The sequence below is a fragment of the Salmo trutta genome, chromosome 2 (assembly GCF_901001165.1).
Source record: "Salmo trutta chromosome 2, fSalTru1.1, whole genome shotgun sequence".
NCBI classification, from domain to species: Eukaryota; Metazoa; Chordata; class Actinopteri; order Salmoniformes; family Salmonidae; genus Salmo; species Salmo trutta.
This window is the reverse complement of record NC_042958.1, coordinates 34,589,452-34,609,966: the sequence shown is the minus strand read 5'-3', so window position 1 is coordinate 34,609,966 and position 20,515 is coordinate 34,589,452. Positions and strand designations below refer to the sequence as shown.

Genomic DNA, 20,515 nt, shown 5'->3' with positions numbered 1-20,515 from the left:
ACAAGAGTGATACTTTCATTGCCAATGTACCCTATTCCCTATATAGGGCACTACTTTTGTGCACTATACAGGGAATAGGGTGCTATTTGGTACGCAGAGAGCGCTTCACAGCCTGATACACAACACTGACTAAATAGATAGAAAACGTCACTGGCATTAGAGACAATCGTCTCCGCAAAAAGTGAACCATGAATGAGGTTTAGAGGGAAAACAATGCAGGCACAGAATGTATCCATATCCAAAATAGGTTATCCAATGCCAGAGAACATTGTGTGCTCAATACAGTGTCAACACCGACATACCTAATGTTATCAGATGAATCAAAGGTATATGGGCAACATAATAATATAAGACTTTTATCCAAAGCGACGTACAGTAGGGCGCGCATACATTTTCATATGGGTGGTCCAAACGGGAATTGAACCCACGATCCAGTTATTGCTCAACTAACAGAGCCAGACAGGACCATAAATTCTCAACTTTTCTCAGATTGAATTATTACAAGACGGTCTTGAAAGGGTTAAGGATACTGAAAACAACAGGCCAGTGTTCCATGCCATGCAGAGAATGTTTAAATGAGGAGGGCCTCAAACCACAGTTTGTGAGTGGGGGAACATCTGGAATATGTCCTACAGCGGACAGTGATTGAGGGGGTCAGTTAGCAACATCTACAGGCATACAGTGACGTCAGAAAGTATTCAGACCCCTTGACATTTTCCACATTTTGTTACATTACAGCCTTATTCTAAAATAGATTAAAAAAAAATGTTTTCCCCTCATCAATCTACACACAATACCCCATAATGACAAAGCAGGATTTTAGATTTTTTTTGTAAAGAATAAAATAAAAAAAAATGGAAATATCATATTTACATAAGTATTCAGACTCTTCACTCAGTACTTTGTTGAAGCACCTTTGGCAGCGATTACAGCCTTCAGTCTTCTTGGGTATGAATCTACAAGCTTGGCACACCTGTATTTGGGGAGTTTTTCCCATTCTTCATTGCAGATCCTCTCAAGCTCTGTCAGGTTGGATGGGGAGCGTTGCAGCACAGCTATTCTCACGTCTCTTCAGAGATGTTCGATCGGGTTCAAGTCCGGGCTCTGGCTGGGCCACTCAAGGACATTCAGAGAATTCCTGAGCACTCTTGAGCAGGTTTTCAATCAAGGATCTCTGTACTTTGCTCCGTTCATCTTTGCCTCAATCCTGACTAGTCTCCCAGTCCCTGCCACTGAAGAACATCCCCACAGCATGATGCTACCACCACCATGCTTCACCGTAGGGATGGTGCCAGGTTTCCTCCGACATGACGCTTGGCATTCAGGCCAAAGAGTTCAGTCTTGGTTTCATCAGAGCAGAGAATCTTGTTTCTCATGGTCTGAGAGTCTTTAGGTGCCTTTGGCAAACTCCAAGTGGGCTGTCATGTGCCTTTTACTGAGGAGTGGCTTCCTTCTGGTCACTCTACCATAAAGACCTGATTGGTGAAGTGCTGCAGAGATTGTCCTTCTGGAAGGTTCTCCCATCTCTACAGAGGAACTCTGGAGCTCTGTCAGAGTGACCATCAGGTTCTTGGTCACCTACCTGACCAAGGCCCTTCTCCTCTGGTTGCTCAGTTTGGCCGGGCAGCCAGCTCTAGGAAGAGTCTTGGTGGTTCCAAACTTCTTCCATTTGAGAATGATGGAGGGCACTGTGTTCTTGGGGACCTTCAATGCTCCAGACATTTTTTGGTACCCTTCCCCAGATCTGTGCTTCGATACATTCCTGTCTTGGAACTCTATGGTCAATTCCTTTGACCTCATGGCTTGGTTTTTGCTCTGACATGCACTGTCAACTGTGGGACCTTATATAGAAAGGTGTGTGCCTTTCCAAATCATGTTCAATCAATTGAATTTACCACAGGTGGGCTCCAATCAAGTTGTAGAAACATCTCAAGGATGATCAATGGAAACAGGATACACCTGAGCTCAATTTTGAGTCTCATAGCAAATGGTCTGAATACTTATGTAAATAAGGGATTTCCGTTTTTAAATTTTAATACATTTGCAAACATTTCTAAAAACCTATTTTCGCTCTGTCATTATGGGGTATTGTGTAGATTGCTGAGGAAAAACATTTAATTAAATCAACTTTTAAATAAGGCTGTAACATATCAAAATGTGGAAAAGTCAAGGTGTCTGAAAACTATCCGAAGGCACTTAACAAGGCACACTTGTTAATTGAAATGCATTCCAGGTGACTACCTCATAAAGCTGGTTGAGAGAATGCCAAGAGTGTGCAAAGCTGTCATCAAGGCAAAGGGTGGCTACTTTGAAGAATCTCAAATATAAAATATATTTTGATTTGTTTAACACGTTTTTGGTTACTACATGATTCCATATGTGTTATTTCATAGTTTTGATGTCTTCAATGTCCTTCTACACTGTAGAAAATAGTAAAGATAAAGAAAAACCCTTGAATGAGTAGGTTATTCCGAACTTTTGACTGGTACAATTTTTTGTTTGTATCATTGTTGGACATAAAAAAGACTGCAAAAGCACCAGGAAATTAGCTCCAATTGATTTTAACTTTGGAAATCTGTTCTCAAGTATTCCCACGCATAATAAAGAGACGCGTGATAGCATACAGATGTAAGAAAGGTTTGAAATGATGTTTTAGTCAAATATTATATCCGTTTGGGCTTCTTGCGTTCAATTTGCAGTCTACTAATTATGTTCCGGACCCCCGACCATCCGCTCAAGAGAAAAATCGTCCCCGGCTGAATCTAGTTGATGATCCCTGGCTTATAGGGTGGAGATACTGTTTGGCCAGTGAGTAACTGGTATCTGCACCTTTGTCAAAGATCCCACAAATAAACCTTTTTCATTCACTATATAAAAACTGAGTTAATATCAGAAATAAACAGTCACTCAATCCTTAAAAATGGACTTGGAATTATAAATCAAAACGGAATTTAAAAGCTAGTGAAACAACAAGTAGGTTTACGCACCACTGCTCCACCACTTCCTCCCGTGGATGACGTAATGGTCTTGGTCCCTCTGAAGGGTACACTCCATGTTGGTGGCGTCACTGGAGGCCACATCGGGCTCTGTTGACAGGGTAAAACAGCAGAGGTAAAATTGTGTGGGAGTTATTGGTACAGTACATGTTTTTTTCTACTATGTCAACTTTGGGGCTGTAGCTGCACCACAAACGGGAAAAGCATGGCAATGTGCGGGTTAACCCTTTTCTTAAAGTCCTGTGGACAGGAAACGCACCCACCCAGAGATCACTGGGTAGTGTTTAACACAGCAGGACACACTACCTCTCTGCGTACGCGTGTGTGTGAACCACTCTATAATTGGTCCAAACACTGATCCACTCTAGAGTGAAGGTTTCTCTATGCACAGTAAATTCCCAGGAACGTATACACAGAGTGTACACGGGAGTGGGAGGCTCATCCGAAATCAACCAAACCGATGACGCACACAAACACCTCGGAAACAACATCTGTGTTTGCAAGAACACAAGGGAGCCTAACGCCCACTATCGTCCCCTTCTGACATCATTACATTACTATTTCTGTGTCCCAAATGGCACTCTATTCCCCACTTAGTGCACTATTTTTGACCAGAGCTCTAACATAGCCCTAGGGACCCTGGTGAAAGGTAATGCACAATATAGGAAATAGGGTGCCATTTGCGATGCATACAATTTCTCTGTAATGGGTAACAAACAGAGGGGAATGGCTCATTCTCAGCATTCTGACTCATGGTCTGGTCCCACAGGCCTCGCTCAGAGTGAACAGTGTCTTTATGGAGATGGCTCTACTCAGAGCCTGTACCCGCTGGGATGAATATACAACCTCCTCTCCCCTCAGGTGGGATCGTCTGAGTGGAGGCAGCACCCCCACAAGCATGCTAACAGGGATATTACACTCGTAGAAGGGATAGGGTTCTACCAAGAACCGTTTCGATCAGAATAACCCTTTTTGGAAGACAAGGGTTCTTTGTAAGGCAAAGGGTTCTACCTAGAACCTTTTACATCCTAAGAACCATTTTTGTAAGAAAGGGTTCTTTGATGATTCTTTGGAAGGCAAGAAGGGTTCTACATAGAGCCATAAATAATATTTCCCAGCATGCTTTATTGCAGTGAGATTTTATGCTACAGAAAGATAAATAACATACAGTTTTCTAAACTAATCCAATCTGTTGGATTTATTGCACCCATTACTGAGATGGTTGTTCCAGTTTAGATGATTGAGGTAGTCTCAGTATTCAATCTTCCCTACTGTGGCAGTCATTCTGAAAGCAGATTGCGGGTGATTAACAATTTCACTTATTGGATAACCTAACTCTGGCTGGATTCCAATAGAAACTACACATGCTTTGCCAGCCAGCATAATGCCACTTGCAGGCCTGATGTGGCCTGTGAACCAGGATATTCCTAACACGGAACCCAAACCGGCTGTGCACGTGCACCATCGTGCATAAATGTATTTTGTCCCCCCACACCAAACGCGATCACGACACGCAGGTTAAAATATCAGAACAAACTCTGAACCAATTATATTAATTTGGGGACAGGTCGAAAAGCATTAAATATTTATGGCAATTTAGCTTGCACTTGCTAGCTAATTTGTCCTATTTACCTGAAATGCACAAGGTCCTCTACTCCACCAATTAATCCACACATAAAACGGGCTATAGTCAGCCTGTAACACCACTGTGTTGAGGTATAACTAGGCCCTCAAAGAAAGGTCTTACGATATGTAATGTACTATCATAAATAATACAATGTTAAAGCCAAATAAGGCTGGTGGAACTGCTCATAATAGAGGGTTCTAGGAAGAACCATCCAAAGATAAAAGGGTTCTCGGTAGAACCCTTCATAAGCGGTTCTAGGAAGAACATTTAGATGATAAAATGGCTCTTGGTACAACCATTTATAGAGGGTTTTAGGCAGAACCCTTCATAAAGGGTTCTATGTAGAACCATATACAGGGAGTTCGTTGAAGAACCCTACATAGAGGGTTCTACCCAACACCAAAAAGGGTTCCCCTGTGGGGACAAACTGAAGAACCCTGTACGGTTCTGCTTAGCACCTTTTTTCTAATTGTACTTTCCAAAGGGTTATGTGTGGTGAACGTACTGGCATAAAATGGCTGCCATTTAAGCATGTCACTGGTCTATTTTTGAGTAAGTGAGCTTTCCTAGCCTCCTGTCGAAATTATAAATCAAAACTTAATTAAAAAGAAGATAGAGTGAATTAATTTAACAAGTAGATTTACGCAGGTGGATGCTACTAGAGTGCATATTTGTGGTACAAGGGCTGAGACCTTTTAACTTTATTAATGCAATCCATTACGTCATATCGTCTTGTGCTACTTGAACTGACACAACTAGGATGAAGTGGAGCAGTATATAGAGATACATGAATACATAGCAGGGATATAGTGTAGCCATATATTAAAGCATGGCTCTGGACCTGAGAGCGTACCTGTCATACAGAAGCAGGAGCGGATCTGTCCGCTGAGCAGGGGCTGGAGCCACTCTCTCTTCTGCTCCTCAGTACCAAACATGTGGAGGACCTCCATGTTCCCCGTGTCTATAGGGGCAAACACAACCATAGATCTAGGAATTATCCAATGACACCATCACATCACAAAGACAATGCAACCTAATTATAATAATTTGTACACTGCAACTTGACCACAACTAAACCCCAAAATAAATTGTTTATTGAAAGAACACTCATACCTTGATTACATTGAGACTCGATCACATACTGCATGCCTCTTTTTATTCGTAGGAATACTTGGGAACAGATTTCCTAACTTAAACACATTTTTTCTCTCAATTCCTGGTGATTTTACAGTCCGATAATGTTATAACTCATCATAACTTCATTTATGACATAATAACTACGGAAATATGAAGCGTGAATACAAGTATGTTCCACATCATTAGATTAGATACATTTATTAATCATGAATGGTTCCGGACATGAAAATCATCTACCTGGTTGTGCATCAGCAAAAAACGTTGTCCTAAACTTAGCACACTATCAGACAGTAACTTCAACAGGCTTAATCAGTGGTGACCATGCCTTACCAGGGGCCTGGCAGTTGAAGATGTCGGGGGCGTAGAGGCATCGTCCCGTTTCCTCTGCGATGTGGGCATAGTCTAGCTGACTGAGACCGCTTACTGCTGGCAGGAAGAGGTTCCACAGCCCCGCCTCTCTGGCCTTCACCTAGGGGGGGACATCTTAAATGACCTCTGAACTCAAACACCGCTCTAGGGTGAAGTTTCCCGTTGGTACAGATCTAGGATCAGCTTCCCCTCCCCCAATCCTAACCTTAACCATTAGTGGGGAAAATGCTAAACTGACCAAAGATCAATGTCTAGGGGCAACTTCACCTTACTCCTCAAACACTCTACAAGAGCTGACCATCAAAAAACAGCAACATCACCCACCCCCACCATGTCCTTCCATACCTTCAAATCCTCTATCACCTGGGGGGTGTGCCATCTCTGGGGCGAGTGGGCGTGTTTAGAGTAGTACTCTGCGACTTCCTGGGGTAAAAACAGTCAGAGTCATCCACTGGTGAATATACAAAGCGTGGACTAATTCAGGAGGTTGCAACTTTACAATACAGTACATTCAGACAGAAATGTGTAATGCCTACAGAAAATACAGACTCAATGAGGATATGGAATCCTCAGCTCTTCTACAAGAGCGTGTCTTGTATCCGTTGTTGTTTCCATTTAATACGTCCCAGATGTTCTTTATGAGATATGTGACAGAATGAACAATTTGTCTGTTTGTTGACAGATGTAAGTGAGTGCACTTAGCTTGCTCCCTCCAGCACTCTCTGTACCTCATTACCCTGACCGCCACTCTGACTCATACAGTGCCCTGTAATGAGGAGTTCCTCCTACTGTCTTCTCTGCTCTTGACCCCTGACCTTTCAACTGACCTGCTGAGCAGGAAGCACGTGTTGTTTCATGAACTCTGTGACCTGCTGGTGGACAGCCTGGCCTTTAGCAGTCTGGAGGAACAGTCTGGCATCAGCAGGGACCGACCTGGAGGGGCTACAAACCGCCAGACATGCACAAACACACTATTTCACACCATAATACATACAGGCACTATTATGAGATGATAGACTGTAGTTTCAGTATCATGTCAACCAACATACTTCTCTGCAATTTCCAGCCCAACCTGGGCCAACGGCTCCACACTCTGGCCAAACTGGGCAGCATTGGGAGCACTGGCATTGCCCAGGAGGTGGCGCGCATAGATCCCCTATAAGAGAGAAAGAGAGAGAGGGGGAAGTTTACAGACATACACACAATCTTCTGTGAGCAGAGACAGTTTAGAGAAATATCTCAGTCCTAGGAAGTCCTCTATCAGTAAGATAGTATTATCAGCAAGAAAGAAGGAAAATGGTGTCAAAGACAGATGAAAGCTGATGGATGAAAAAATGATTTGTATAGATCATAACACAGGAATCTGCTTTGGTTTGCCGTGTTCAGGTACAGAATAAAGATAATGAAAGCAGACAAGACAAAGTGTGTGTGTGTGTGTGTGTCTTGATGAGATAGATGAGATGAGAATGTGGACCTGGGAATAGTTTGAGCTCATTAGCTTCCTCTTCAGCTGAACAGTGCCAAAGAGATGACAAGTTGAGAGATACACAGAGAGAGAGAGAGAGAGCATCAAAAACTGCTACACTGTGTGTGTGTGTGTGTGTGTGTGTGTGTGTGTGTGTGTGTGTGTGTGTGTGTGTGTTCCTTCATTTACACCAGTCCATCTGGCATTTCAATGGTCATCATGTGCATTCAGGAACATGTGCCATCAGTGAAAAGGTGCATCCTATCCAGTGGTGTAAAGTACTGAAGTAAAACATACTTTAAAGTACTAATAAGTCATTTTTTTGGGGTATCTGTACTTTACTATTTATATTTTTGACAATTTTTACTTTTACTTCACTACATTCCTAATGAAAAGAATGTACTTTTTACTCCATTAATTTTCCCTGACACCCAAAAGCACTCATTACATGTTGAATGCTTAGCAGGACAGGAAAATTGTCAAATTCACACACTTATCCAGCGAACATCCCTGGTCATCCCTACTGCCTCTTATCTGGCGGACTCACTAAACACAAATGCTTCATTTGTAGCGATGTCTGATTGTTGGAGTGTGCCCCTGGCTATCCATACATTTAAAAAACAAGAAAATGGTGCTGTGTGGTTTGCTTAATATAAGGAATTTTAAATGATTTATACTTTTACATGGATATTTAAGTATATTTTAGCAATTACATTTACTTTTGATACTTACAACCTCATCCTAAACGCATTAGCCTACGTTTGCTAAACCGTCCCGTGGAAGGGACACCGATCCCGAAGAAGTTTTAAGTAACAAGAGAATTTCCCAGGACATAGACATATCTGATATTTGCAGAAAGCTTAAATTACTGTTCATCTAACTGCACTGTCCAATTTACAGTTGCTATTACAGTGAAAGCATACCATGCTATTATTTGTGGAGAGTGGGACAATTTTGAACATGAAAAGTTATTAATAAACAAATTAGGCACATTTGGGCAGTCTTGATACAAAACTTTTAACAGAAATGCATTCGTTCATTGGATCAGTCTAAAACTTTACACATACACTGATGCCATCTAGTGGCCTAAATCTAAATTGTGCCTGGGCTGGAATAATACATTATGGCCTTTCTCTTGCATTTCAAAGATGATGTTACAAAACAAATACAAAAGAACAGTTGGTTTTTTCTTTGTATTACCTTTTACCAGATCTATTGTGTTATATTCTACTACATTCCTTTCACATTTCCATAAACGTCAAAGTGTTTCCTTTCAACTGGTACCAAGAATATGCATATCCTTGCTTCAGGGCCTGAGCTACAGACAGTTAGATTTGGGTATGTCATTTTAGACGAAAATTGAAAAAAAGGGGCTAATCTTTAAGAGGTTTTAAGTACATTTAAAACCAAATAGTTCTAGACTTTTACTCAAGTAGTATTTTACTGGCTGACTTTCACTTTTACTTGAGTTATTTTATATTTAGGTATCTTTACTTTTACCGCCACTAATCTTATATTATCATATTGTTTGTGTGTGTGTGTGTGTGTGTGTGTGTGTGTGTGTGTGTGTGTGTGTGAGACAGACAGACAGACAGAGAGAGAGCGAAAGAGAAAGTGTGAGCCAAACCTGAGCGATCCCTGCCATCTTAAAGACCGAGAGGGCCAGGTAGAAGTTGAGCTGATGCAGAGAAGATGGGATCTCTCGGCACCGACAGTAGATGGAGATCAGGTCCTCAGGAGAAGGTATACCTGGCCATTTAGAAATAAATAGACAGAAAAAAAGAGAGAGTTAATCAATAGCATTACACAGATGAAAATCAAATCAGGCCACATAAAATCCAACCTGTAGAGAACAGATGGTTTAAGTTAGGGTTTAGAGCTCGTAAGTTGATCCTAGATCTGTGTCAGATATAAGAGCTCAGAGGTCATACCGTCCACACCCCTCAGGCTGCCCATGCAGCTGAGGCGGCTGAGGCTGCTAGGAAAATAGTTGGGCATCAGGAAGTAGGCCAGGTCTGCCATTGGCTGGCCCGTGGTGGAGAGCTCCCAGTCCAACACAGCCACCACACGAGCCTAGAGAGAAAGATTACATTTGTCTATTAGATATGCACACTTCAGTAATTAATTTCCTCTACCACATTAGTCTCATATACAATGAAAAACACCTTTAGAAAAGTGCTATACAAATGCAAATATGTTTTACAGTATTATTACTGTTTATTGTAAGGTTCAAGCCATGTCTCAACCTCAGTAGGATGGAATATCAGGTTGTCCACTCGAAAGTCCCCATGGACAAGGGCCACTTCATTGTCATTGGTGGGCAGGTTGCTCAACAGCCAATCAGAGAGCTTATCCATAACTGAAATTTCTTTGTGGGCAGCTGCTCTGTATTGCTTTGTCCAGGTAGACACCTTTTGGGTAATAAACGGTCAAAGTGAAAATTCTATTTTAAGATCAAAGTGGGGTGCAAATGGGAATAGAAAGGGGATGGAATAACATGGAATGGGAATAAGTAGAGGATATCTATATTCTACCTGTCTCTTGCAGTAGCCAGGCCCTCTCCCGTACCCCTCTAGGTCCATGGTGGTTAGGTCCAGGGAGTGAAGACGGGCCAGAACCTCCACTGCAGACACATACAGGGCTGCCCTCTCCGCTGCACTCACCCCTGGGAGCCTCAGGTCCTGGAATATACGCCCCTACACCACAGAGAGGGGAACACAATGATATCTGACCAAACGGTATACAAAACGTAATACAGCGCTCATCAACCAGACATAACAGAGGGAGAGTTTGTGTGTAACTCCTACTACAGATCAACGTTGCATTTTAAGGCTCACACAGGTTTGTGCGCTGTGCAGCATTGACCTACCTGTACATGCTCCATCAGGTAGAACTCGGTTCCGATCACCTCTGCGTCAGTGCAGTGTAGCAGTGGCTGGGGTACTGGGAACCCAGCAGAGAACAGGGCATTCTGCACTCGATACTCCCTGTCCACCTCACACACAGAAAACAGAAATGTGATCCGACAGCCCAACGGGGGGCGGATGACGCTCGTTCCTACTTCACAGTAGGGCCGTTTTTCAGAAATGCCTTCTTCAACATGTGAACTTTCATGTGCCTTAATTGCAAACTTGTATGGGATCCGTAAATATCAATAAAAATATTAAATGATGAGCCTTGTTTAGCCAAGGAGAAAGAACGGAGCTATAAATCAAATGTTATTGGTCACAGACACATTTAGCAGATGATATTTCAGGTGTAGCGAAATGCATTTTTTGTATCATTGTATTTTTTTTATGTAATAAGACAAAAATGTTTTGGGCTAATAATGTAAGAAACAATAACGCAAAAAAAACGAAACACTGCAAAGTTGATTAGGTGCTAGAATCAGTGCTGAAATGTCTATATAGGGAGAAAGGCAGGATCCTTCCTGGCTAGCAATGATTGGCTTAGATAAGGGGAGGGGTATACCATGCGTTTATATGAGATGCTGAATGGGGGCTTAAACAAAGTAGAGCTCTCTAGCACTCAACACAATCTTTCAAGGGCATTTTTCTTCTCTTACTTGTCTCCTAAGTGGGATAACAAATGTATCAGCTTTTGAAGCAGCATACTTTCACATGCATACAGTGTATGATATGCCAGTTTGGAGCTCTGAAACTAAATGTTTGTTATAAAAAAAAAGAAACTGTTGGGATTTTTCGACATAAGCCTCGTTTGGGACGGGCTGTCACAAATGTCAAACCTTCCAAATAAATACAAGTAATGCATACACTACATAATGTATACAATTAAAAATAATTTGTTGGGCTATTATTACTACATTCTCTAGTCTTCCCAAGCATTGACAAAACCGTATATGTAGCACAAAAGCTGTAAGATACTAAGATATTTGTCCTCTGAAGAAGGGGGGTGGCGGAGGGGTTAATCATTTTTATTTTTTTAAACGTTAAACACTCCAGGCACTCGAGCTATAGACTGTTCTCTCTGCTTCCGCACGGCAAGCGGTACCGTGCATCAAGTCTGACACCAACAGGTTCCTGAACAGCTTCTATCCCCAAGCCATAAGACTGCTAAATAGCTAACAAAATTGCTACACAGGACGATCTGCGTTGACCCTTGTATTTACATATTTATTTTTGCACTAAAGTAAAAGTAAAGTAAAAATACTTTAAAGTACTACTTAAGTCGTTTTTTTGGAGTATCTGTACTTTACTATTGATATTTTTTACAGCTTTTATTTCACTACATTCCTAAAGAAAATAATGTACTTTTTACTCCCTACATTTTCCCTGACATCCAAAAGTACTCATTACATTTTGAATGTTTAAAATGGTCCAATTCACACACTTATCAAGAGAACATCCTTGGTCATCTCTACTGCCTCTGGTCTGCTTCATTTGTAAATTATGTCTGAGTGTTTAAGTGTGCCCCTGGCTATACATAAATGAAGAGAAAAAAAATGGTGCCGTCTGGTTTGCTTTATATAAGGAATTTGAAATTATTTTTTCCTTTTAATACTTAAAACCTGTTAGGGATAGGGGGCAGTATTTTCATGGCCGGATAAAAAATGTACCCGATTTAATCTGGTTATTACTCCTGCCCAGAAACTAGAATATGCATATAATTAGTAGATTTGGATAGAAAACACCCTAAAGTTTCTAAAACTGTTTGAATGGTGTCTGTGAGTATAACAGAACTCATATGGCAGGCCAAAACCTGAGAAGATTCTATATGGGAAGTGCCCTGTCTGACCATTTCTTGGCCTTCTGTAGCCTCTTTATCGAAAATACAGGATCTCTGCTGTAACGTGACATTTTCTAAGGCTTTCATTGGCTCTCAGAAGGCGCCAGAATGTTGAATGATAACTCTGCAGTCTCTGGGCGAAAAACAGTAGGGGTTTTGGTGAGTGGTACTTCTGAGAACAATGGCACTGGTTTGCGCGTGCATGTGACGACTCCATTTTCTTCTTTCAGTGTTTGAACGGATACAACGTCTCCCGGTTGGAATATTATCGCTATTTTACGAGAAAAATCGCATAAAAATTGATTTTAAACAGCGTTTGACATGCTTCGAAGTACGGTAATGGAATATTTTGCATTTTTTTGTCACGAAACGCGCCGGCGCGTCACCCTTCGGATAGTGACTTGAACGCACAAACAAAATGGAGCTATTTGGATATAACTATGGATTATTTGGAACCAAAACAACATTGGGTGTTGAAGTAGATGTCCTGGGAGTGCATTCTGACGAAGAACAGCAAAGGTAATCCAACTTTTCTTATAGTAAATCTGAGTTTGGTGAGTGCCAAACTTGGTGGGTGTCAAAATAGCTAGCCGTGATATCTACTCAGAATATTGCAAAATGTGCTTTCACCGAAAAGCTATTTTAAAATCGAACACCGCGATTGCATAAAGGAGTTCTGTATCTATAATTCTTAAAATAATTATGTTTTTTATGTCAACGTTTATCGTGAGTAATTTAGTAAATTCACCGGAAGTTTTCGGTGGGTATGCTAGTTCTGAACAAAACACGCTAATGTAAAAAGCTGGTTTTGATATAAATATGAACTTGATTGAACAAAACATGCATGTATTGTATAACATAATGTCCTAGGAGTGTCATCTGATGAAGATCATCAAAGGTTAGTGCTGCATTTAGCTGTGGTTTGGGTTTTATGTGACATTATATGCTAGCTTGAAAAATGGGTGTGTGATTATTTCTGGCTGGGTACTCTCCTGACATAATCTAATGTTTTGCTTTCGTTGTAAAGCCTTTTTGAAATTGGACAATGTGGTTAGAGAAAGGAGAGTCTTGTCTTTAAAATGGTGTAAAATAGTTATACGTTTGAAAAATTGAAGTTTTTGCATTTTTGAGGTATTTTTGATCTACCATTGGATATTGGTGAGGCGTTCCGCTAGCGGAACATCTGTCCCTAACAGGTTTAAGTATATTCTAGGAATTACATTTACTTTTGATACCTAAGCATATTTAAAAACGAATATTTGTAGACTTTTACTAAAGTAGTATTTTACTGGATGATTTCACTTTTACTCAAGTCATTTTCTATTAAGGTATTTTTACTTTTACTAAAGTATGACAATTGGGTATTTTTTCCACCACTGATGCCTAGTCACCTTACTCCTATCCAGATCTACCTCTACCACTCAAGTAGCCTGTCCCTGCACATTGGAAATATGGTATTGGAACTGTCCCTGTATATAGATTCTTACTTTCTCGTGTTTTTCTTATTTTTATTTCTCGTGTGTTTTGTTCTACCTTCTGTTATTTTATAGCACTACATTGACATTGCTCACTGCATTGTTGGGTTTAGACCTCGCAAGGCATTTCAATGTACTTGTAACGTTAAGCTTTGTCTCCCTCTACTGGAGAGAAATAATACAGCTAAAACAACCAAAACTGTGTCAAAGAGCACAGTGCCTTTTACTACTGCTCTTGCTCATTATTTATCTAATTATTGAGAAGGTTTTGCATCATAATTACCTTGTGAGCCCCTGGCAGAAGCATACCCGGCGGTTTCTTTCTCAGGACATAGTTGTCAGAAGGGGTCTGGATAAGGAAGGTGGGGTTGGATTGTCCAGCACTGAAATGATCAGACACGGAAGGCATGGAAAGGGATTCACTCCATTTTACGAAGCATGCTCATTTCTATGGAACTGGAACACTTTAGATAAAAGGTGAGCATACCTGTATTGTCTGACAGTGAACCTGTCATTGTTCGACACCCCTCGTGTCTTTCCAGCCAGATATCGCTGAAGATTGACAGTGTTGAACCTGTGCTGCTCCCGGACAGGAGTTGTTGTTTGGTCTTCCATATTTCAGTGTGGATTAATTATTTGTAAAAGTCCTAAAGTTGAATGAATTAGCAAATCTCGTACAATATGGATGGTCGAATTGTTTCGTCTTAGTCGACAGAGGTGAGCGTCAGTGTTTTGCAGATCAAACCTTGCGCAGTCAGAGGTTTTCTGTAAAACGTCGCTACAAAGAGCGACTGAGCTCATTTCACAGATCGGTAAGTGCACAGATTTGCTGATGGCACGCACTGACCGATGGTCGAATTTTTAGATGCCGTAGAGATCATGTATTTATAGGACTCCTTTTTTCTTAACTCAACGCAGCTTGTTTCTGCCCGGACTGTATTTACAGAAACTCGATGTTTGCCAGCTGATTCGAGCTGTGTAGACGTGTACTAGCCCATCGCTTGGAACCTTTATGTAATTGGCGAGGCTTTTCAATCTAGGCATTTTACATTTGAACAACGGAGTAGTGCAGCGTATTGCTTATAGAAACATGACCTCAGTCGAAGAACTGAAGCTGCGAGTGAGGGAGCTTGAGAATGAGTTGATCAAGTGTAAGCAAAAGCGATGTACGGCGATGTGTGCCGAGGAACCTGCCGACAACAACCAACCTCATCACAGACCAAGGATCGACAAAATGAGTGCAGAAGTAGTGGATTCAAACCCTTACAGGTATGGTAGCTGTCGAAATCTAACTGCCGCGTATTGTGTCATTTGTGATCATGAGAGTACCTGATATGGTTGACACCCCAGAAATAAGGGCCACATACCGGCATATGGTGTAAACTGCTTACCTCATGTTTTTACCTTGCAGTCGTCTGATGGCTTTGAAGCGAATGGGCATTGTTGAAGATTACGAGGTAAGATACAATTGTATGTGATATTGTTATCGGATCCACATCTAAGGTTGCACAATTTCCCCAATATTCTGAGTCTTTCTATAAATCCCTGTAGGAGTCCTGAAATTACGGTATTTTAAAACCCTACACAGATCTAATATGACAAAATGGCATGCATTTATTTATATTCTACTGTTAACCAGAAAATCCGGATGTTCACTGTAGCTGTGGTGGGTGTTGGAGGAGTTGGAAGTGTGACTGCAGAAATGCTCACAAGATGTGGCATTGGTAAGGTAATACAAACTTTACATTACTACATCAACATGTCTTTATGTCATTCGTTTCAACCTTATGTTTCCGATGGACAACGTCCATCAATTCGACCTACATTGCATCATTCTGCCTTGTTGTCATCTCTTTGTACAGCTCATCCTGTTTGACTACGACAAAGTGGAGCTGGCCAATATGAACAGGCTGTTCTTCCAGCCTCACCAGGCTGGCCTCAGCAAAGTAGAGGCAGCTGAACATACACTCAGGTACAGTGACCTGAGGGGCCACGGTCAGTAGGCAAACATTGTGGAACGTTGCCAGATAAAAAAAGGTCATCAGCATAATTCCTCATTCTACATGTCAGAGATGTTGGTCCTACGTCATATATTTCTATCTGAACATTCCACAACATTGTGTCCTGCTAAACGTACCACTGGTCGGAATAAATGATGTAATGTCAGTATAAGGTGCTTACATGTTTTTCAATTCTGTCAACAGGAATATCAACCCAGATGTGCAGTTTGAGACCCACAACTACAACATTACCACCATGGAGCATTTTGCACATTTCATGGATCGCATAAGGTGAAAACTTGTGTCCTCTCCGATCTCATAAGTGCCGTATAATACTGCTTATTTCTGCAGAGCATTTTCAGTATTGAATTGCTCCACTGTTGCTGTCCCATACAGCATGACAGTGTTGCCTCTCAGCTCTCTGACTTTCAAGTTGATAAAAAAAAAACCCGAATTGCATTACAGTATGACATTGGATGCTTTACTTTACGTGATGACAACTCTGAAGTAAACACATACACATCAATAATCTAGAAAGCGGGGTTGTTTTTGGTGAACTTTCATGATCTACTGTGACACGAATAACTGAAATGTCCACGTGATCGCTACATGGTCATTCTGTTTCTAAGTACTCTGTGTTGTCTCAGTTATGGGGCGCTTCAGGAAGGAAAGGCCGTAGACCTGATTCTGAGTTGTGTGGACAACTTTGAGGCCCGGATGACCATCAACGCAGTCAGTACTAACATATCTATCTATATATCCCTCCTTCCCTGACAGTCAGTACTAACATATCTATCTATATATCCCTCCTTCCCTGACAGTCAGTACTAACATATCTATATATATATCCCTCCTTCCCTGACAGTCAGTACTAACATATCTATCTATATATCCCTCCTTCCCTGACTATAAAACATTCCAGTATTGAGTTGATGAAGACCAGATGATGTATGTGGGTCATTTTCTCGCTCCTAGGCATGTAACGAGCTGGGTCAGATCTGGATGGAGTCTGGTGTGAGTGAGAACGCGGTGTCTGGACACATCCAGCTCATCATCCCGGGGGAGACGGCCTGCTTCGCAGTACGTCACAGCACACACTTGGGATGTGTCCCAAATGGCACCCTATTCCCTATTTTTGTCCAGGGCAAAACAATTATTTTGACCAGGGCCAATATGGCTCTTGTCAAAAGTGGCGCACTATATAGGAAATAGGGTACCATTTGCAATATTATTTTTCTACTTAAAGACATGCTCTGGTACTTTGGTGACTACTAAGTATTTTTTAAACCTGCTTTGGGCTGGATGTGTCAATGTCTAGTTCATGTTTTACCTCAATTAGCCAAGCAAGCCCAGTTTGAAAGCGACTGTTTTTTCGAAGCTTTACCATTTCTCCCCAATTCGAGTTCCCGCCAATGAGATTCAGCCCCTCGTCATTTGAGTGACAGCTAGCAAGTATCACACCCAGCAGAGCGAGCGAGAGCAATGACATGGTGCACATATCTGCACATATGTGATGCAGTACTCAATTTTCGGGGACCACTTCTGGCTCGTGGGCACTACTTTCAGAACTACTGAAAGTATACAAAACTACTGGAGAATGCCTTTTAATAGAAACGGATGGCACGTTGCAAACACAAGCTTTGATTGTCCCTGTGACAGTGTGCTCCTCCCCTGGTGGTGGCCGCCAACATTGATGAGAAGACCCTGAAGAGGGAGGGGGTGTGTGCTGCCAGCCTACCCACCACCATGGGTGTGGTGGCAGGGATCCTGGTCCAAAACGTCCTCAAGTAAGATCTGGGTTACATTCGTTTGTAAATGGGACCTGGGTCATATTCATTAGGCACCACATGGAAGAAAACAGACTGAAACAGAGGCACTATCTGAACTTGTCCAATAAGCAACACTTTGTTTTCTGTTGAGAAGCATTTTGCGACGGTGTGGCCTGATGAATACGACCCTGATCATAGCCCAACACAAAGACCCATAACAGGGTTTCCTATGAAGATATCCTAAAAGTGGTTCATGGTCCTCAGGTACCTGTTGAAGTTTGGCACAGTCAGCCATTACCTGGGCTACAACGCCATGCAGGACTTCTTCCCAACTATGGCCATGAAGGCTAACCCCACATGTGATGACCGCTACTGCAGAAAACAGCAGGACGACTATAAGGTGACTGACCAAGGCCCTTTCCTCCTTTTTTCTTTCTGTGTCTCTTTCTGTCTCTCTACTTCACCCATCATGACCTGGGGTGTGTACAGGACCGGTACAGTTGTAATTCAGTGGTGTGTGTGTTTTGTGGTCCACAGAAGAAAGAGGCAGAGCGACCAAAAAAGGTTGTAGAGGAGGTGGTGGAGGAGGTAGTGGTTCACGAGGAGAACGACTGGGGTGAGTGAAGCTAGAGCGTTGATATTGCCTCAATGTATTGTCCATAGTAAGTGATCCTGTCTAGGTACCATTACTGACCTATGTTGCTCTGTCAGGTATTGAGCTGGTGTCAGAGCAGACAGAAGAGGAACGCCATGCGGCTTCAGGCCCTGTCCCCGACCTCCCAGAAGGCATCACTGTGGCCTACACCATCCCTGAGAAGGTCAGTATCATACAAACCTCATAAGAATACTATGATATTGATTTTGTTTTTTTGACGAACGCCGACAATGCATAGCCCCTTGAGGGTCATAATGCCTACCACAGGAGATTGGTGGCACCTTAATTGGGGAGAACTGGCTCGCGGTAATGGCTGGATGCGGATTAGGTGGAATGGTATCAAACACATGATTTCCATGTGTTTGATGCCGTTCTATGTTTTCCATTCCGGCCATTATTATGAGCCTCCTGTGATGACTAAGTAGGCAAAGTTTGTTATATAAGCTACACTGTACGGTACAAACAAGTCACCAGTCACTATTTCTGGGCCAGTGGAAGTAACCAGTACACCTCAAGGAGGCATCTCACGCATGTTTGAACTAATAATGACTTCTGTCCTCCTTTTCCAGGAGACCGGGGCGTCAGGAGGGGAGACGGTGGAGGAAACAGAACAGAGTCTAGAAGAGCTAATGGCCCAGATGAGAAAGATGTAACCGGGACCAGGAAGACACCTCAACTATCAGACAACCATCATCGTCGTGCATCGCAGTGAAGCTACCACCATTTTGTAATAACGGAGCATTGACGCCATACAGTATACCCCCTGCAATGGAGCTTTGCATCTCCACGTTCTTAAGTCAAGCACGATTTTTCAAACCCACTATACGTACTACAGTATCAATACGACTTAATGCATGTACTTCTGCTCCTTTGACATGAAAGGGAATGCAATGCATGGTTAATGAGCTCAAGTGCTGCTGTTGATGATCTTCATATTCCCCAAGTGTAGAAATTTACTAGTGTAAGCCTGTTCAATATGGAAGCATCTAACTGTTGAAATTCAATTAGAATTTCAGCATCGGAGAGCACGAACTGGACGCTGAAATACAATTTAGGGGCAGCATAGGGTATGTAATTATCTTAAATAAACTTTTGCTTGATGAAATGGACCAGGTACATACAGATGTTAGCTATATAATTCATTATGCTTGTTGACCGAGACGAAATACTGTTGTAACACTGAGTTGAATAAGCAATTGCTGTTATGGATACAGTCTCGGACCAACTATTACTACTGTATGGAATGCTAATTAATTAAATTGTTAATGCATTTCATCCTTTCTTAAACATTTTGAATGATGGTGAATGAGGCCTAATGTTTCTCTGCATGACTAACCTGCCTTAAATGTATCTGCTCCATGTCTAGCTCTGGTCTGTAGTGCGATGACAACGAGTGGCCAACAATGGACCAGTGCTACTGCTATGGACCAGTGCTACTCCCATGTCATACTCTCAGCTGTTTAATCTGATATACATGTAACTGAAACTTTCTCTGCTGAAACTGTACCGACTAACTCTCTGTTTCCACACTTTGTTTCAATAAAGTATTTATTAGCCAGTTGATTCTAGTTTATGGTACTCCTTTTTTCTTAAAATGTTCTTACACAATGTTTGTGTATGTGTGCCATTCAGAGGGTGAATGGGCAAGACAAAAGATTGAAGTGCCTTTGATCGGGGTATGGTAGTAGGTGCAAGACGCACCGGTTTGTGTCAAGAACTGCAACTCTGCTAGGTTTTTCACACAACAGTTTCCCGTGTTTATCAAAAATGGTCCATCACCCAAAGCACATACAGCCAACTTGAGACAACATGGGCCAGCATCCCTGTGGGACGCTTTCGACACCTTGTGGAGTCCATGCCCCGATGAATTGAGGCCGTTCTGAGTGCAAAATGGCAGGGGGGTGCAACTCAATATTAGGACGGTGTTCTTCATGCTTTGTACACTCAGTGTCGGTTCTATTAGCATTATTTAGCATGGTATAATCCTGATTGAGATGCTGACAGAGGAGATGTTTGTGTTGTCCACAGGAACCTGGAGAAGGCTGTTCCTTTGTACGAGCAGGCTCTGGACATCAGGGAGTTGTTGAGGGACTGGGCACATTCAAGGTGATCCGGCCAACAGATGTTAACGCATCTCCAGCGAACGAGTCAGGAAAATTTTTGCTGCCCTGGAAAACACAGTAGGGAGGGGCACAGTTTTGTATATGCCAAGGCAGCAGCTACTATTCCTGGGGTCCAGCAAAATTTAGGCAGTAGTACATTTTTTAAAACATTAC

The 20,515-nt window shown here is 42.0% G+C and overlaps 2 protein-coding genes across 3 annotated transcripts in view; one reads left to right on the top strand and one right to left on the bottom strand.

The window, feature by feature from the left end:
* LOC115154378 (acyl-CoA dehydrogenase family member 11) overlaps nucleotides 1–14,557 on the bottom strand; it is a 55,243-nt gene extending 40,686 nt beyond the window's left edge. Inside the window, exons 1-13 of the mRNA XM_029700552.1 lie at nucleotides 14,303–14,557; nucleotides 14,099–14,198; nucleotides 10,464–10,589; nucleotides 10,129–10,290; nucleotides 9,841–10,005; nucleotides 9,526–9,667; nucleotides 9,222–9,343; nucleotides 7,179–7,285; nucleotides 6,957–7,071; nucleotides 6,475–6,552; nucleotides 6,091–6,229; nucleotides 5,477–5,584; nucleotides 2,988–3,086 (exon numbers count right to left, since the gene is read on the bottom strand). Of these exons, the coding sequence (XP_029556412.1) occupies nucleotides 2,988–3,086; nucleotides 5,477–5,584; nucleotides 6,091–6,229; nucleotides 6,475–6,552; nucleotides 6,957–7,071; nucleotides 7,179–7,285; nucleotides 9,222–9,343; nucleotides 9,526–9,667; nucleotides 9,841–10,005; nucleotides 10,129–10,290; nucleotides 10,464–10,589; nucleotides 14,099–14,198; nucleotides 14,303–14,430 (1,591 nt within the window). The 5' untranslated portion in view covers nucleotides 14,431–14,557. The remainder of the gene's footprint in view (nucleotides 1–2,987; nucleotides 3,087–5,476; nucleotides 5,585–6,090; nucleotides 6,230–6,474; nucleotides 6,553–6,956; nucleotides 7,072–7,178; nucleotides 7,286–9,221; nucleotides 9,344–9,525; nucleotides 9,668–9,840; nucleotides 10,006–10,128; nucleotides 10,291–10,463; nucleotides 10,590–14,098; nucleotides 14,199–14,302) is intronic.
* On the top strand, nucleotides 14,195–19,802 carry LOC115154393 (ubiquitin-like modifier-activating enzyme 5). 2 transcript variants are annotated; one of them, XM_029700580.1, is made up of 12 exons: nucleotides 14,195–14,292; nucleotides 15,227–15,272; nucleotides 15,455–15,544; nucleotides 15,678–15,787; nucleotides 16,020–16,106; nucleotides 16,463–16,547; nucleotides 16,791–16,895; nucleotides 17,475–17,602; nucleotides 17,849–17,984; nucleotides 18,122–18,200; nucleotides 18,296–18,402; nucleotides 18,809–19,802. In XM_029700580.1, exons 1-12 carry the CDS (start codon nucleotides 14,204–14,206, stop codon nucleotides 18,890–18,892), a joined length of 1,146 nt encoding a protein of 381 aa, XP_029556440.1. In that variant the 5' UTR covers nucleotides 14,195–14,203; the 3' UTR covers nucleotides 18,893–19,802. The 2 variants fall into 2 exon arrangements, with proteins under 2 accessions (XP_029556440.1, XP_029556435.1); XM_029700575.1 differs by lacking the exon at nucleotides 14,195–14,292 and adding an exon at nucleotides 14,774–15,084.
* The last annotated feature ends 713 nt before the right edge of the window (nucleotides 19,803–20,515 follow it).

What these genes read in the sequence shown, in the direction of transcription:
- LOC115154393 (XM_029700575.1), top strand. Translation starts at nt 14,906, where the DNA reads ATGACCTCAGTCGAAGAACTGAAGCTGCGAGTGAGGGAGCTTGAGAAT. An exon ending in GCATTGTTGAAGATTACGAG is followed by an intron (nt 15,273 to 15,454) that starts GTAAGATACAAT and finishes ACTGTTAACCAG; the next exon opens with AAAATCCGGATGTTCACTGT. An exon ending in CCTACACCATCCCTGAGAAG is followed by an intron (nt 18,403 to 18,808) that starts GTCAGTATCATA and finishes CTCCTTTTCCAG; the next exon opens with GAGACCGGGGCGTCAGGAGG.